The sequence below is a fragment of the Lutjanus erythropterus genome, chromosome 11 (genome assembly GCF_056507025.1).
Source record: "Lutjanus erythropterus isolate fLutEry1 chromosome 11, fLutEry1.hap2, whole genome shotgun sequence".
Lineage (NCBI taxonomy): Eukaryota > Metazoa > Chordata > Actinopteri > Lutjaniformes > Lutjanidae > Lutjanus > Lutjanus erythropterus.
Genome location: NC_139327.1, coordinates 11,230,068 through 11,248,291, shown reverse-complemented (window position 1 = coordinate 11,248,291; position 18,224 = coordinate 11,230,068). Strand labels below are relative to the sequence as shown.

The 18,224-nt window shown below is 39.3% G+C and overlaps 1 protein-coding gene across 3 annotated transcripts in view; it reads right to left on the bottom strand.

Annotated features, from left to right (window-relative positions):
• Positions 1-477: 477 nt before the first annotated feature.
• Positions 478-18,224, bottom strand: part of hlcs (holocarboxylase synthetase (biotin-(proprionyl-CoA-carboxylase (ATP-hydrolysing)) ligase)) — a 37,514-nt gene continuing 19,767 nt past the window's right edge. For all 3 annotated transcript variants that reach the window (XM_084730778.1, XM_084730779.1, XM_084730780.1), the window contains 5 exons: positions 3,687-3,754; positions 3,338-3,498; positions 3,117-3,231; positions 2,790-3,003; positions 478-1,129 (listed from right to left, as the gene is read on the bottom strand). In XM_084730778.1, coding sequence (XP_084586904.1) covers positions 958-1,129; positions 2,790-3,003; positions 3,117-3,231; positions 3,338-3,498; positions 3,687-3,754 — 730 coding nt within the window. In that variant the 3' untranslated portion in view covers positions 478-957. The remainder of the gene's footprint in view (positions 1,130-2,789; positions 3,004-3,116; positions 3,232-3,337; positions 3,499-3,686; positions 3,755-18,224) is intronic.

Genomic DNA, 18,224 nt, shown 5'->3' with positions numbered 1-18,224 from the left:
TATAAAAGTAAAAAGTACCCCCCTGAAGGACATTTCTACTGTTTCTGTCAGGGTCACCTTTTCTCCACACTTGAGTCTCCATCCTTCTCTCTCTCTGTTTGGTCTTTTTACTTCTTTTATGCTGCTTTCCTCTTGTTACATCTGGTTGTTTTTGTCTTGTTATGTCTTATGTTGTTTTCATCTGGTTACATCATTTACTCCGTATGTTTGTTAAATTGCAGTGAGAGTGGAAACACACTTAGGGTGTGTAACTACAATAGACATTAGGACAATTCACTATGATTTCCCTTCTTCCCTTCAGTCAAAGTGATATTTTTTCTACAATTTCCAGCTGGTCTTTATCTACAGACACTTCAGGCCACCCCCAGTTAAGTTAAACCTGCTGTATCTGTTTGACTTGATCATGTTTTCATTGATGATCAGGATTTTGTAGATTGCTATGAGCGGGTGAGTGAACAGAAGCTGCTGAAGAACAGATTTCTGTGCAAATCTTTATTTAGCTGAAATTAGCGACAGAAAAAGCTGCAATGATCACTGTGTTTATGTTACAGTGAATTCAGGTTAGATGTTCAGAGGAGGGGTACAAGATTTATTGTTTCCAGAAAGTAGTACAAGATGTTACATTAAGGTTTAAATTGATGGTCCCAAACCAGCAGGTCGAGGTCAGACTGATGGATGTGCAGTGAGCCATCACTGATGCAGATATTACTTGATGTAGCTGCCTTTAAACCCAGGTATTATCACTGTATGTCCTCCAACAGATCAGCCCAACTCGTAAAAATATATGTCAGCTTAATATAAGGAGATGATAACCAATACTCCCACTGATTTAGTCATGTATTAATCGATTAGAAAACCCTGATACATTTATATGGTTACATAAAGTTTTCTGTCAGACTAAATAACTCCGTTATTGGTTCAACGTGTTGACAGAGATGATGTCTCAGTATTTTGGTCCTAACGCTGCTTGATGACCACCAGGTTCTTCAGCATGTCGAAGGAGTTTCCGTCCGGCTCCAGAGAGACCACGCCCTGCTCCTTGCTGCGTACTTTGAGGAAGCCGTTGTCGTCCAGGCCCAGCACCTCGGCCTCCACTCCGTCCTCACTCCAGAGACGCACCCGAGTCCCGCTGAGGACAGAGCACAGAGAACCACTGTCACAGTTCTGCTTCAGGAGATTAGTATGGAATTCAGGAAACTTTAGAAAACTGCGCAACTGAAAGAGGTATTCACTTATAAGCTTACACCACCAGAGGCGACCCCCCACCTCCTGCACTCATCTCTTAACAGGCCAGATGTATATATATATATTTAAAATAACTAAATAAGAAATCAAACAAAGAAATAAGGTGAAGTATAATACACAGTTATGTATTTCCGTCTGTTTTATGCATTTATTGTGTCATTTTTTGCTTGGGCAGGGCGCACTTTTGCTGACACATGGATGGCAGCATGACAGACAACGTTTCACATTAAAGCTATTTCCTGTGGGAAAGCTAGCCAGAGAGACACTACCATTAACTACTACTGACTGTCTGCAGTTTGAAGGGATGAAATGTGCAACAGGAGGCTGTACAGACATGTAGAGTGATCCTGTTGGTAGTATTCTCTCTAAGTGCATTAGCTTAAACACTGGCTGGTTTACTGGGGGATGATGACATAATATGGATAGATGTCCAAACTATCTAGAATTGCCTGTGGTGGATTGTCAATACATAAATGAATATCTCCACAAAATTATTTTTAAATGCACACAAAAATATTTATCATTCTATATCATTTTAAACAGGGATTCACATATAAAATAGAAGCTTCACAAATGTGTATCTGATTTTCTGATTAACTGATCTTCTTTTTCAATGTTTGAAAAATGGCTGCAACTATTTTCATTTTCTATTAATCTGCTGATTATTTCGATGATTAATTAACTGTTTAGTCTAGAAGATGTCACAAATTGTGAAAAATGCAAGTCCAAATAACAGTCCAAAACCCAAAGGCTCATAACTTGTAAAAGACAAAGAAAAGCAGCAAATCCTCACATTCAACAAGCTGGAACCAGACAATAATTGGCATTTTGCCTTGAAAGCTACTCATCTATTATCAAAATAGTTGACAACTAGTTTTCTCTAATGAATTAATTGTTGCAGATCTGGTTTGAAAAAAAAAAAGTGCAAAAGTAAGCTAAAATAGAAAACGTAGTAAGGGTAAATTCATTGAAAAGTAATATTGGCCATGACATTGAAAAATAATAAAAAGTTATTTTCTATAGTAATAATAATGCCAAGTGATATGGCAGATGATAATGAGAAGTAGTATTGCACATTCTGATTCATAATTGTAGACTGCACAGACGTAATGCTATGTGATTGGCTGAAATGGAAGGACACATATGATAGGCTACAGATAATTTCTGTTAGAAAAAAATACATTTATGAAAGGAGCAGTGACAGGAGAGACTCAAAACACACACATTCAGTTCATAAATGACAAGCAGGTTCAACAGTCATACCTTTAAATATATATTTGTAAATTTACATATTTACATATATATAAAGAAAGAAATATACATGCATGAGAAATACATTTGGCAGCCTCTTTTTTAAATATTTTATATTTTTACATTTATATATAATCTATTGTTTAACAACAATTTTTGTGGAGTGGCATTTACATACAAATTATATATGAATTTTGAAAGACATAAATAAACATATATTCTAAAAATAGAATTAATCGTTTGTGTTGTTAATATTGAGACTCATGTGATTCCATACAGTGTGCAGTGCTCACCTGTGAAGCCACCTCTTGTAGTACGTGGGCAGGACGGCGTCCGGGCCCCCTTGTTGGAAGCTGCTGATGAGGGTCTCCAGGCAGCTGACGGTGCGAGCGATGAGCTGAGCACAGCTGAGCGGCTGCAGGCTGGTGTTATGCTGGATGTTGTACTGCTGGATCAGGTCATTGATGCACACTGTCGGGTTGCTGTTTGTCACATTGAAGCCACAGCCTGCAGGCACATGTTCAAGACATAACACTGTGAGCAAGCAACAAGAGACTGTATTTTCAAAGTTATTTTGATTGCATCCAGTCTCAGCAGCTGTGATAAAGAGGAGCTGTTACCTAAGAGCAGATGAAAGGTTGATCCTATGACAGTTGAAGTCACCAGCACTCCCCCGAACTTCATCAGATTACTGTAGTATATGTCATTGGGCCACTTCACCCTCAGGTCAATGTCCTGATGAAGAGTGAAATATGTTCAAACACCATCAATCATTGACATAAGACATTTTAAAGGACATTGGTGAGGAGGGAGCTGCTACAGGAAGTGTGTAGGTTGATACCTCATATCCAGGAAGCGTGCGGACAGCCTCCACCGCTGCCAGAGCAACCAGATGCTGAAGGAAGGGAATCCTCTGTCCGAGCCTGGAGCTCAGCTCCACCTGCGCCCTCAGAGTGAACATGGCACATCCCAGAGGGCTGAGCCAGGCGTTCCCGCCCCGCCCTGCAGCAGGAGACGTAGGAAACATACAGGGGATGCTAAGTGCCACCAAACACTGTGACAAACTTTTTCACAAATAAGAGGAATAAAAACAAAACTTGATGCAACTGAATCTTAGGCATGTTTAACATTTGAGGTGTGTGCGTGTGTGTGTGTGTGTATGCAAGTGTGCAGGATGCTGGAGTACTGACCTCTGCCCTTGCTTTGTCGAGCAGCAATAGCTATCAACCCCACATCTTTTGGTAAGTGCAGAATGAGCCTGAGGAGAGACAAAAATGATGAACAGAAAATGAAGATGGCGTCAAGGATGGCTGCCGTGTCTCAAGCTCTTACTCATCTCTGTTCTTCTTATTTATTTTATTATTTGTTTATTAGGGGCAGCTATAATATCTTTTAGGATTATTCATCTTCTTGTGCTCAAAAACTATCTGGATTTCAGAAACAATAACAACTACAGTTCCCAAAGTCTGCAGATTGGTTGAAAACCCACTACTTACAAAAACAAAGTGGCCAGATAGTGGTACTATAAAATGATATTTTTTGGCCTATAACTTTTGAACTGTAAGTCTTAGAAACAAAACTTTTTCCCTGGATCCCGTATGTCCATATATACCTATGTATGTTGGTGCTTGGGCCAACAAGGGTTCCAGACACATTGTTCTACATCTGATCTGATCAGATCTGTCTATTAATCTATAAGTTGATAGACACATGATTATACTATTTTACATCAAAATTAGCATATAAATGCAGGTTTTTAAAATGTGGCTAAACCCACTAAAAATAGACGATTTGCCCTTTTTCCAGTGCTACTGGACCTGTTTACCTTTCTATTTTTTCTGACGTGTTACTGGGAAAGCAGAGACTCAGCTCATATGTGCAGGAGAGCGGAGAGAAAGACGTGTCTGTGTCTCTGTGTGTTCAGCTCTCAGTACTTTTGTAGATTCTCACTGAATCTCTGTGGTTTAATGTTTAGTTTCTCTCCTGTGTCACGGTTTGTACTTTCAGGTTTCTGCTTCATTTTATCGTTTCATGTACGCTCTCGGCTGATAGGAATCATTTTCAGTTACTGCTGATGAAAACCCAACATTTCCTGATTCTGTTGCTTCACAATAAAAGCTTTTACATAAAATAATAGGGGATTTATGAAGAATTTATAGGAAAAAAATGTTGGGCTGGGCTGGGCTGACAAAACGAGTCAAACCAAGTCAAGCAGCACATGTATGAAAACTGAGCTAAATTACTGATGGAGGTGACAAGCCTTCATTTCTCCACTGAAAAGGAGCATACAAAAATTAGCACGTCAACCTGGGTGTTGTGTTTACATCACTGCCGTTCTGAGCTGGAGCCGATAAATACCTGTGACTACTGCAGAATCATTTAACCCAGGACTGAGAGCCGATTGTACCCTTTCCCACTGGAGAAAAAAGCCACATGTTAGCAGGTGCTTGTGTTTTTTTTTGTCCAGTGTAAAAAGTATTTAAATCAGCAGCCACTTTTTGCTAACAAATTATTTATGTTTATTCAACTCCTGGTTGGAAAAAGATAACTTTTCAAATTTAAAGATCAGGCAATTAATACAGAAACTAGTCTGTAGATGAATGCAAATTAAAAAATGTCATAGTTGCAACCCTAAAGGATTCAACGCACTCTTCAAAATGCAAAAAGACACAAAGCAATCAAAATTTTTTCAACAATCTTAACTCAATTTCATAATTGGAGCTACAGTTGTTATTATAGCCAGTGAAGATAGCCACAGAATAAACTTATCAATAACGTTAACGCAAGTTAGTGTGAAGTGCAATTGTATTGCCATGACCATCCTGCAAGGCTGTAATTATTAGCACAGAGCGTCTGTTAGCATTTCATCAAGCTGGGAGCTGTGTTACTACCAGAAACCAAAGAGAAAATGTTTGCACATATTCTCATCTCCAAATGCAATTAAAGCTGATCCAGTGAGCCAAGGCAACTGCCCTGTATTGGCAAGTGAACAAAGATTGTGAAGCTGCCAAAGCAAGAGAGCAGGGCCTTTCTGCTATTGTGATGCAAAGTTAGTCAGTGGTAAATCAGCTTAAGCACAATGAGGGTGACCCAACTCTGGCCAGTTAGAGATTTGTAGAAGACTTCTCTAAGAACTGTTTATTAAAGGGATAGATGGATAGCTCAATCTAGACTCTGAGCTCGGGAATTTTGATGTGACACGCCGTCAACTTTGTAATGAAGACTAAATTAGCAATGAGAGTATATATAAATCTTTGGGCAGGTTAAGTGTGGATGGTCACCTACCATTAAAAAAAGAGTCCGCTCAAGGTTTCTATCTGTTAAAAAGGTTTTTCCTATGTCACAGCGTTTGGTGGCCACAGTTGCCTCCATGCTCACTCTTGGTGAGAACTACTGGGTTTATAAAGAGTGTGGTCTAGACCTGCTTTATGTGAAAAGTACGGGCAGTAGTAAGGGTCACAATTCTTTGAGCCAATCTTAACATAATGGTGTAAGCATGGTGCATTGGAGAAGAGTTGCATGACATGTTTTCATGCATTGAATCTGCTTTGTGTGCTCCCAAATTAACAAATTCATACCATTAAAACATTCATTATAATGCAATGCTTACAATAAAGGGACAGAGGACAACACCCCCCCCCCCCCCACCCCAGCCCTTTAAGTTAAACCAATCAAGTAGATATCTTCAAAGGTTACAGGCATTTTAGTGGAAATTTTTCTCTTTTTGTTACTCTCCTTCTGTGTAGCTCAGCAGGGAAACACTCTCCAGAGAAACACAGATGGAATTTTATGTTAAAATTACCATAACTCTGGAAAAACCAACTTGCTTTAATTAACTCAGAGCGCTGAAGCCTATTATGAAAGGGTCTTTTAATTGCCAGTGTGAAGATGAGGAATAATTATAGCAGGCAAAACTTGTTTCAATGTCCATATGGGCACCTGAACAACCTGAAAAATGTGAACCTATCCTTCAAGTTCACCCATGGAGTGGTTATTTCATAACACTATTTGCAAAACCTTTAATCTATGCAAATATGTCAACCAGACACGTATAGCTGAAGTAAATGAAAACATGTAGGAAATGTAAAAAAAATTACTCTCTGAAAATAGCTCACAGCCTCAGGAATTTGTTCACCTAAGTGAAGCTGATTACAGTGGACGTTTTGTATAGCGCTTCTGCAGCCAAGTAACTGCCAACATGTGCTCACTACTCAAGAAAAAAAAACTTAAAAACAAAGGCCTAGGTTTTCTCCTGTCAGAAACCCGTCAAATTTAAGCATCACATGGAAGGAAGTTATCTTGAAAACAGAATATAAATAACCTGTTACATATACAAAAAGCTGAGAACTGAGTTTTTTCCAATTTGAGTGAATTATGTAGCATTTCAAATCTTTATATTATAACATGAAATATTTCAATAGAAATCGCTAAACACACACAGTTGGGAGGAGGGAGGAACTCTGTACTGCACTGGCTGTGTGAGAGCTTAATGGAAGCTATATTAGCTGGAGCATGACCCTGCTGTGGGTGAGGCTAGTTAGGAGGAGGTTAGTCCCTGCTGGGGTTGTAACTGGGGGATGCTGCTGTTGCCCAGGACCACCGGAGATTCAGCCTGATCCGTGACTGAGAGGTCTCTGCCAACAATCAAGCTCCATGGAGAACAAGACCAGGAGCCCAGCTGGCTCTCTGGAGACCTCGAGCTTCAGAAATGAGCTTTAAATTAGAATAGCTGGACTTAACAAGACAAGTGAGTCCACTGCTGACTGTCTCCTCTAATATCGCAGTACTGTCTGCGCTGACTGGAGACACAGGATGGAGCTGGGACTACATTTGGGAGCGTACCCCATTCAATTTGTGAGAACCTGAGCTATTAGAGGGTGATGAAACTACAATTTATGAATTTCAGATGACAAAGAGACAAACCAGATCTGGACTGACAGACACAACTGCTCTGATTTTAGAGCAGTGGCAGAGACAATACATCACCAAGGTGGGAGTCAGTTACTTAAACTTCAAGTGGTTCTTGTTCGACTTCGTAAAAGATAATGTCTGATTATACAAATATTTAGAGCCCAACAAGCTCAGCTTTCCTTTGCAAATGTTTGCATCTCTCCATGAGCTCATGCAGCACAGGGAAATGTGAGGCGCTAGGCTCCATCTGAGACAAGTGTCTTTGGAAAAGGCGGAGCTTGGTTCCAAAGTCCTTGATGTATGCATGTAGCTGTCTCACCACTATCTTGTTCTTGTAGGCTGATGTTAAACACAATCAAATGCTTTGTTACATTAGAGCATCAGTGCCATCTCACATTGTTAAGATAGCTAACATCTTCATATTCTGCCTCAATGTTGAACAGGAACATGATTTTGGAGCGAATCAAGTTGATAGTCTTTATTACCGGTTTCACAACAGTGACATTTGCCACAGAGAACTTGTTAAAATAAAAAAAAAATAAAAAAATACGACTAATTTATGAGTATTTTATTAGTGCACTGATACCACAGTAACAGGTCAGAGAAGCAAGTTTTTTAAGTTGAAAAGTGCCTCATTCACAAATGGAAATTTACAGCCAACATGTCAACATCGACATGCATTAAGTTCAAATTAATTTCTGGAACTCAATTTTAAGACCAGCAGCAAATCACACACATCTTGTGTCTTAATACTTTAATGGTCTTACAAACTTAATGGGTGTTTGACAGTGTATAAGTGGAGGAGGAGTCCTGTGGTTATGTGTCTTTTTGTGTCCCTGTGTATTCAAGTGATCTCTGTATCGGTCTGCTCGGTCAGCCTGGAGAATGTATTGCAGAAATTCTCATTCATGTCCATAAAGGTATGCAAAATGGTGATAACAGGCAAAATAATACATGCAATGACAAAAAGTAAAACAAAGAGACTGCAGATGTGGGAAAGAGAGAAAATTAATAGCCCACATTAGACCACGCAACGTGAGGGTTATTGCACCATTTTCTTTGTCCATCTCACACACTGAAGCTTGTCAGAGGACTCCATGGAGAAACCCTTACAGTACAAACCACTGCTCCAACTAGCAAACTAAAACCTTAAATGAGTGGGCTGTACTGAAGATGGATAGCACACACACTACACAATGACTTGAAGGAAACTACTGCCCATTCAGGGAGCAAAATTACCCTCTTCACACCATATCAGAACACACACTGGAGTGAATGACACATGGTCAAATTTGTGAGTTCACATGCCTGTTCACATATCATGTATGTTTGGGTTCAGAAGCAATTACTTTCTATGCAAGAGTGAAACTGACTGGCAAAGTTAACAGCAGAGCCCCCCAGGGCTGTGTGTTCAGCCCCCTACTGATCATGCTGCACACCCATGACTGCAGCCCCCGGCATGGAGAAAACTGTTGTGAAGTTTGTGGACCACGTCACTATGATTGGCTGGATTTCAAACAACGACTCTATATCGGGAGAAAATCAGTCTTGCAGAGCAGTGTACAGGAAACAACATGAGCAAACCAAGGAGCTGATTGTTGATTTTAGGAGAAAGGAGGAATAGACGCACAACCCTGTCTACATCAGTGGAGCTGAGATGGAGCAGGTGAACAGTTTTAGTTTCCTGAGAATCAAACATCATAGAGAACCTGACATGGACGTCACACATCACTACCACCAGTACAGAAGTTCAGAAACTGCAGCATTTCTTAAGGAAACTTAAAAGGTAAAATTCCTGTGCCATATTCTTGTTAATGCCTACAGAGGAGCAACAGAGGAGCAAGGAGGAGGATTTGTACAGCCCAGGACAGGAGGACTCTATAGTGGGTGATTTGAACTGCCCAGAACTTTAACTGGCCTACTGAGCATCAATGATACTGGATAGGTGAGGTGTCTGCACAGAGCCCAGAGGGTACTAGAAGACAATATCCTCTAGGGATGTTCCTGGCAACTAGTTTCCCTAACTGAGAACAGGAAAGCAGTTAAAATTGAGCACAATTTATTAAATGATAATGTTGAACACTGTCTGAAAAAAATACTGTGAATTAAGAGCCATTTGAAGCTGTTAATCACAGTCAAATGTGAAACGTGTGCCAATTTGCGCTGTGCCATACTAACATTGTCCATTAACCTACAAAACATAACAACTCACTAAATGCATCACCTATTCAGACTGAACAGGATCAGAGGTGTCTGGGGGTAAACGACATTGTTTACCTGGAGCCGACATTAGCTGACAGCCTAATGTTAGCAGTGTTAGCAGCAACAGCCTGCTCTGCTTGCAGGTTAATGTAAGTGTCTTATATACCAGTTTATTCTGGCACAGCCAACATTCTTCCATATTTCCATTTTCTAGACTTTGTTGATTACAACATCTGGGGTCGGGTGAGCCATAGGCTGTCTGATGGGGCTGCAGCCCCAATAAAATATAGATAAATAGTTTACCGACCAGTATTAACAAGGGAGGCAATGTTTACTCTTACAGTGGACTAATAACCTAATACCCACCCTAGTCACAGCCTGTTTACCCTGCTGGTGTCTGGCAAGAGATACAGAAGTATCTGCTGCTCTACCACCAGACTGAAGCTTCTTCCCTCAGGCTGTGAGACTGCTTCATTCATCCTCAGCAGTCCTCAATGTAAAAAAATTTGTTACGTTATATCATTTCAGTCAGACAACTTACAGTAAGAAAGTAAGAAAGAGAGATTATTAGACTAGACTATTAGACAACTAAAAACACTGTTGCACTGGGTGACATTTTCCTTCTTTGTAAACACACAAACTGCGGGTTTACACACACCATTCTACTGCCCCAAACACTCACTGCAGCCAATACAAACTACTAATTAATGCAATTAACATACTTTCGCAGACTTCTGTCTGCTGTTTTCTGTTGGAGGAGGTAGTGGGTCTGTAAACTCTGATGGATGTTTTCAATGGATTGTTAAAAACTGCCAAAAATAAGAACACAGTTCTAGAGAAACTATTGATTAACTTAATTATTGAGTAATCTGTGGATCTGTAGCAAAGTGTGCAGCTGTGCAATAGGGAAAAAAGAGGATGGTAGGTTATTTGAGAAAGTAGGTGATCAAAAGCCTCACAGACAGAAAATCTGGACCCTCTGTGGTGTCGCTCTCACTACTGAGGTCCATTTCATCTCCTCAGATCACTCTGTGACCATTGTCATCGACTCATTCCAACAAGACCAGAACAAAGACATACAAAATAGCACAATTGACAGATAGAGAGAGGAGGCATTGTCCCCCTGAGGAAGAGCATGGGCCTCTAAATCCTCGCTCAGGACTCTTTGTTTTAGGGGGCAGCTAAGCCACAGGGGTCACCCACCCAGATCCAGCAGGTCAGGAGGATAAACGCCCACCAGCCGAGTCATCTGGGAGAGAAAGATGGTGGAGGAGGACCTGTGATCATTAGCTATGGACATGTCTCCGTCTCTCTCACACACAACAACAAGGCAGGTGGATGACACCAAACCAAAAGAAAAGAGAGGGGGCTCCACTTTCCTTAAAACAGGCTTCTGTTAGTTCTTCTCAAACACAGCTGAGGATGACATTTTCCAACATGCTACCTGTCACTTTAGAAAACAGGAGTCATACTCATAGAAGAATGCAAAGATACGAATCCATTAAACAGATTCTACTATTACATTTCCTACAATATACATAATTTAAATGGGTGGATCTGATGTGGTCGCTTAAGATATCATTTTTCTGAAAGCCATTTATCTCCAAAGCCATTCCCCCTAAAAAACCCTCTCACTTCCCAGATTAAAATATCTCAGATTAAAAGATTATTTCTGCCATCGATGCTCATTTTTGAAACAGGATTTGCCGTGCATAAGCGTGTTTGCATTGATCATTCAGCAGCATCAAAGGGTTGATCAATAGGAGAGGACAAACTAATCTGTAAATGTGATTAATTGAGCTAATCCTGTTTACTGAGGGACAGCAGAAATTATCATTTCCAAATAGCACTATTGGAAGTGATCAATGAGAGAGGGCTGCTCCATTACCACAGGGCAGCTGAGGCACCAATGAATGACCTTGCTTTGCTGACTTCTTGTCTGGACGAGGCCTGCCTGCTTTGGCAGAGGTTCTGGACAGTGATACGCCATTGTCCATTAGACTGACTACACACCTTGAAATGTCCCATTTCTCTGTTTTTTAGACAAAGCAAGTCTCCTCCTCTTACTGAGGTCCTGCGGTTTATGTCACAACCTCTAACTGCTGGCACACTGGTGAGCAGAAAACATACTTTTCTCTGCTAGGTTAGCATGTAGAGTATTTTTTAATCTATTATTAATTTAGGGATATATACAATGCATGCACAATATTGAAACTACTATGAGGAAACAGGCTCAATTTATATCTAATGCCTCTATATGACCTACACACCTTAACAAGATTATCCAAACAATGGTGATACCATGGAAAATAATGACTAAGTTGTAGTAAACAAGAATTATCAGTTAAGGCAGCTGCTGCATGGACACAGGACAGTTTGCTCACAGTACAAGTCAAATCTGAAAATATAAGCCTTTAGCCTTAAGTTTTTAAGAAGCATTCGCTTAGTTTGTAAAAATGCCAGCATTGGCTTTGTTTTTTCATCAGAATTTCAATAAACTAAATCACTGTGAACAGATTCTACGGTGGTTTTTCCTCCTCATACTGAATGTGGTCTTTGTATTTAAACAGATTTGCTGACAGGTTGCTGTAGTCTGCACGCTTTGGACCATGCGTGGGACTTGATGGCCCTTCCCTACGTTGGAGTCACCCTCACAGGGAAGGGCTCAGGGCTCTGGAGTATAACATACCTTCCACTGGACATAAAAAGTTCAAGTCAAACACTGCACCATATGTTCTCCAGAATAAGAAATGAGGACATTTAGGCATCTGCTTACAATTTTTTATAATTGCAGGTGGAGCATGCAAGGTCAATTGGGCCAATTTGATTTTTATGGTCGAACATATTGCCACAGTTATGAGGAATCCATTTTGTGTGAACCAAACCCCCATGTATGTCCTGTGGTTTGTATTTTTCACAGGAAACAGGACTCTAATTCCATACAGTGTCAGTTTGGATATTGGATTGCTTGTCAAAACAAACGGTGATTGCCAGGGCATTTGCCCAACAACTGGAACAGCTTTAAGTAGAAGAGTCCCTTGTTAAGGTTGTTTTTCTATTCAAATTTCCAGAGTATGGAGGTGTTACACTGAAGTTACTGTATAATCTTCTGTGTGTGTGACTCGCAGTCATAGAAGTTGCAATTTTAGAATAATGAAAGTAAGTGACAGTGTCTCAAAAAACAGGTAAACGCCAAAGATACTTTCCACATGTGTCGACAGCATGGAAAACAGAAACTATAGACCACATGTAGAAGGGAAAATCTGAATTAAATTTACATCCATTGCTGCTTCTCTTCCTTTATGCATCTCCTTCTCTGAGGGAAAAAATAAAGGGGGAGCAAAAAGAATACAAAAGTAAAAGTGGGCCCTTGGGTTTTCATGTCTGAGCCTTCAGCTCTTACAAGAAAAAGTCAACAAGTAGGAAGTGTGTTGCTCCAGGCACAGGGATCAAGTTCAGCAGAGCAGGAAAAGAATCATTATGCTCTCTGGAGCAGCCAAGTGGCGTTAGAAAAACCCTATAGTCTCTTATCCCAACCTTTTCACAAATAAACACTTCCACACTGTTAACTACCCCTCACTAAACACTCACATACAGCCATCACACAGTCAAACTGAGTCAAACTCCAAGAAAAGAACAGATGGTGATGGAGAGTGTTGAGGATATATAAACAATTTAATTACCTATATAGAATTTGTGTAATGTTGATAAATGATTATATGCAAATAAACATAAACAAATTTCTGTGCTTATTATTGTATTTGATACCAATACAGGTGTGTATTGGTATAAACAGGGCTAAAATTATTAGTTGATAAACCAAGTCGACACACTTCCTACTTGTTGGCAAAAAATTAACTGCCAACTATTCAGATAATTGATAAATCTCATATGTCACATTCTCTGGTTCCAGCTTTTCCAGGTTGAAGCTATTCGCAGTTTAATATTCACAAACTGAAGATATTTGAGTTTTGGAAACTATTTAAAAACATATGCATTTAAGATCCAAATCTTGAACTCTAAGGAATCCAAAAATATTTTACGGATGGATCAGTGATGATGATCTTGACCTTTTATTGCGGATACTGTATGCAATTTATTATATGTATTGGCTTTTATCTGGACCTTCAGAGATGAAGTGTGAATGAATGAATAAAAATGCCAAAAAAACATTTCTGTTGAGATTGTTTGGCAGGAGTGAAAATTTATGGGACGACAAATTCTGATGTTGTGCTTTGTAATTCTGTGGTCTTGTGTCTGTCTCTATTATGTCCAAATTAATATGGAAATAACACTAAAACAAAGCTTCTAGATATCTACATTTTTAAAGTAATATATTTCTATTAAGAACAAAGCCACAAATAGTGCATCATCAATGTTGTTGAACTGGGAATTAACTGTAAAGTAACCATATGTATGTGTAGCATCTCTGTATACTGTATATCATTTCATTTGTACTGTGTACTTTAATACTACTCATGTTAAATATTTTTTTATTGTTGTTTCAGTATCATATAAAAAAAATATTTTTTTGTGTCTCAGATACCTTACTTAGAGAAATTATTTTTTGTTATTGTTTATTTATTTGGATAGAATAAGCCAAAGTTCTCCATTATTAAATATTGTCTAATTACAAGAAGATGCACACACACTCTGCCTAAATAAGACTGTAAAATGTTCTTTTGAATCAGAATTCAAAGAATGAGTAAGAATATGAGCATGCGTTACATCATGGTTTGACTGAAATGAAATCTGAAATTTGAGAAAAAACATAAGTACAAAGATTTTGTCAGACGTGTAAAACAAGGTCCTCTGCAGTAAGTCAACCTTCTCTCTTCTCTCAAATTATTGTCACTACTGAGTAATCTATCGATTTTCATCTCGATTAATTGATAAACAGTTGTTTTAAAATGTCAGAAAATGGTAAAAAATGTCAGTGTTTCCTAAAGCTCAAGATAACGTTTTCAAATACCTCACAACCTAAAGATATTCAGTTTATTGTGATAGAGGAGTAAAGAAACCAAAAAATATTCACATTTAACAAGCTGAAATCAGACTGTACTGAAATCTTCTGTACTGAAATACATGACTGATATCAGTATAACAGGATACTTCAAAATAACAAAACAAACAAACAAACACAAATGAGCTTAAAGGCATAGTTTGACATTTTGAGAAATAGTATAGTGTAGTTGTATAGTTGCCTGGAGAGATTTCACCCAAATTATTACTCTGAGCCACGAAATAGTCCTGCACACAACCCCTTGTAACACCACAATGTGTTGTTTTTATGCTTCAGATAAGAGAAGGGAGATATAACATGTTAATTAGTAAACTTTTGTTAGTGTTGCACAGGGGCAGGCTAGCTATTTCTCCTGTTTCCAGGCTATATGCTAAGCTAAGCTAACCAGCTGCTACCTATAGGCTTGTATTAAGTGTAGAGATATGTGAGTCTTCTCCTCTTACTCTCCACTAGAACGCAAATAAGCGCATTTCACAAAATGATGAAATATTCCTTAAATCACAAACTGCACTTAAAGGTCCTCACTATAATGGCCCGTCTGCACAGAGAACAGGGACATCAGTGTGTCTGAAGGGCTGCTGAGTGTGAAGCTGCTAACTCAAAAGCATTGAGATTCCAGTTTGGTGCGACCTTGTGAGAAGGCGATCCTGTGTCTCAGTACTGGCTATTATTAGCCACTCCCAGCCAAACAAAGCGTTAATACCCTGAACAAACACGCAGTCTGCCGGCCATTGAGCCCCAGCTTCAACCCTCTGCGCTCGAGTGGCTGAACCTGTGTTTTCATCAGCTCCTCAATTTCAGCCAGTGCTGATCTGCAGCCGCTTTTCCCTCTCTGCCTATTAGGCCCCGTCCCAATGCTTTATTTGTTCTCCAGATATAAGAGAAGCCCAGTCATTGTCATTTCAAAGCACTCTAATAACTGACGCGGCTGAAACTCATCATCTGTTTGACTATTTGCTTATTTGATTAACAATATAAGCTTATCTTTCAGCTGAGATACGATTCAATTAACATCCTCAGGAATTTTAAAGGTAATAAAGGTCTTTTCATCACCATGTGCAGTATCAAGAACAACAGCAAAGAAAAAGCAAGAGGAGTTATATTAGCAGTGGCTAAATTTGCTACTCTATTTCTATTCCACAGTACCACAGGCTGTACCTGATTTCACAGTATACACAAGTTACTTTGTTTACCTAACATTCATTCCTTGCTCTCATGCTGCATGTGATGTATTGTTGTGTATATTTTTTTTAACACTTGCACTTCTGACATTATGTGCATGTTTTATTTGTGCTTTATTTGTGAACATCAAGTGAGTTCTCACACAAAGAAGAGCTTATATGCATAATTCACCAAGTCATCACTGTGACATCAGCAAAGAAAACTGCCAAAATATACAAACATACAGAGGAGCTACAAATACTGTTAAACTAAATTACTAATAGTAATCAAGTAGTCCACTTATAGTGTTGATTATGGGCCCTTTCTTACATGATAACATATAGAAAAGAATTTTAAAACTAATTAAGTAATTCTATTTTTTATTTTCTTTTATGTTTTTACTTTACTCCCATGATACTTTGCCTGATGGTAACCCATCTGCTACCTCAGGCTGCTGCTGTGTGCACAGTGAAATCACAACAACAACAAAAAAAAGTAATTTTCTCTCAATGTAAAACATAGACTCCTCAAAGCCTCTGACAAACTGCCAAAAATGAGCCAATGAGATGCAGCAGCGAACCTGTGAAACCTGTGAAGAACCACCAACACAAGATGAATGGCTGTAAATTGTGAGTGAAATACATGTTATGGAGCAGCTGAATCATAGGATATGAACTCAAGAGGAACAATGGTGGGAGAAATGAGAGAAATGGCTGATGCACATCAGTGACAAATACTGAAACACTGATTATGTCACAGGAACATTTTTTTTCCTATTGTCTTCGGACAAGACATATCACTGTATGTCCAGCAAAGTAGGAAGAATTTTTTTTCCTGAAATCAGTTTTTTTTTCTCTACCATACAGTGTTTTTTTCCATGGTGGCTATTCCATCTCACTTAAACACACACACACACACACACACACGCACACACACACACACACACACGCACACACACGCACGCACACACACGCACACACACACACACACACACACACACACACCTGCACCAATACACTGGCAACTAACAGTTTCTGAGATGACGGTGGCCAGTTGGAAAATTTTAAAATATCGCCCAACCCTACTCCAGAGCCACAGAGGACATTATCCAACTGTTTTCACAGGCTGAGTATCACAAATCATGACTAGAAAACTGACCTTCATGTGTAAAATCAGTGTAAACCTTCAATCAAATAAGCTCAATAAGTACTATCCAACAGTGGTAGTAATAATAAGAAAATAGTAAGGGATTAGTATGTGGCCATACTGAAAAAAAAAGTGAAAAAAACGCTGCATCTTGGTGTAATACACAGTGATGCACAGTAGGCAAACAAAACCCCCTACTAGCTTTCCTTTAAAACTGGCAGTTCTACCAAAAAGCTTGATTTTCACTGAAAATATTCGGTGAGTATCACACTGAAAACTTAACATAAATGCTGGAGAAATAAAACAAGCATTCCTTAATAATAACATTAATCAAGGCTGCTCCAGAGGGACATCTGGAAACTCAAACATTAGCAGTGAAATCAAACTGCAGCAACAGCTTTGGGGTTCTATGGCCTGCTCACTCACCCTGCTTTAGTTTTTGTATAACCTTAATGACAACACTGTCTGTTCCAATCAGCTCAGCGCTGCTCCACAATCCATTTTTCAAACTTTATGACAGTTTTAATTGCTCCCACCTGCTGCCTGTTCGACCTGCTCAACAGCCACTTTTACTCACATGTGTGGATGCAGACAAAGAAGTCTATTAGGTGCAACTCGCCTTTGCTGCAGTGAGGTCACTCAGGCATTAAATTAGTTCCAGCCTGTCTACCATCCCACCCCAGCATGTGCACACACACTCACACACACATGCCAAATGCTGGATTCACTATAGGATTTTTATGCTCTATCGATATCTTTTCTTTTCTTCACTTGGTTGGTGTCAACTTTCATCCCTTGCTCAAGGGGCGCTGAGTCAGCATCTCAGAGTGCCACTGCTCATGACATCATTCAGTGTTACCAGCCATGACAGTGTGCTCGGTATAGTTTTTATCTTGTGTGTGTCATCATGGCAAAATGTGGTCCTGGAGACACCTACTACAGTGGCAGGTCCATATATTTTGTGTTTATAGGTCTGTCCGTGTGTGGATGGACTTTGTGAAGAGTTATAACTAGGAAAAAAACCTAAGACTGTGTATTGGCAAGAATCTGACGATATGATACATGTCATGATACAGTGGTTACGATTCAGTATATTGTGACATATAGCAATAATGTAAGCAAGGTGACATATTGGTAATTTTAGGAAGACTATCATAGTATAAAGGCCACACCAGGGTTAGACAACCGGATGAAAATATCATCTATTGGGTGACTGTTTCTTTTTGTGTGATTTTTGTCATTTTATTATGCTAATTTAATGGTTTACAGAGTGATAGCTGCTGCT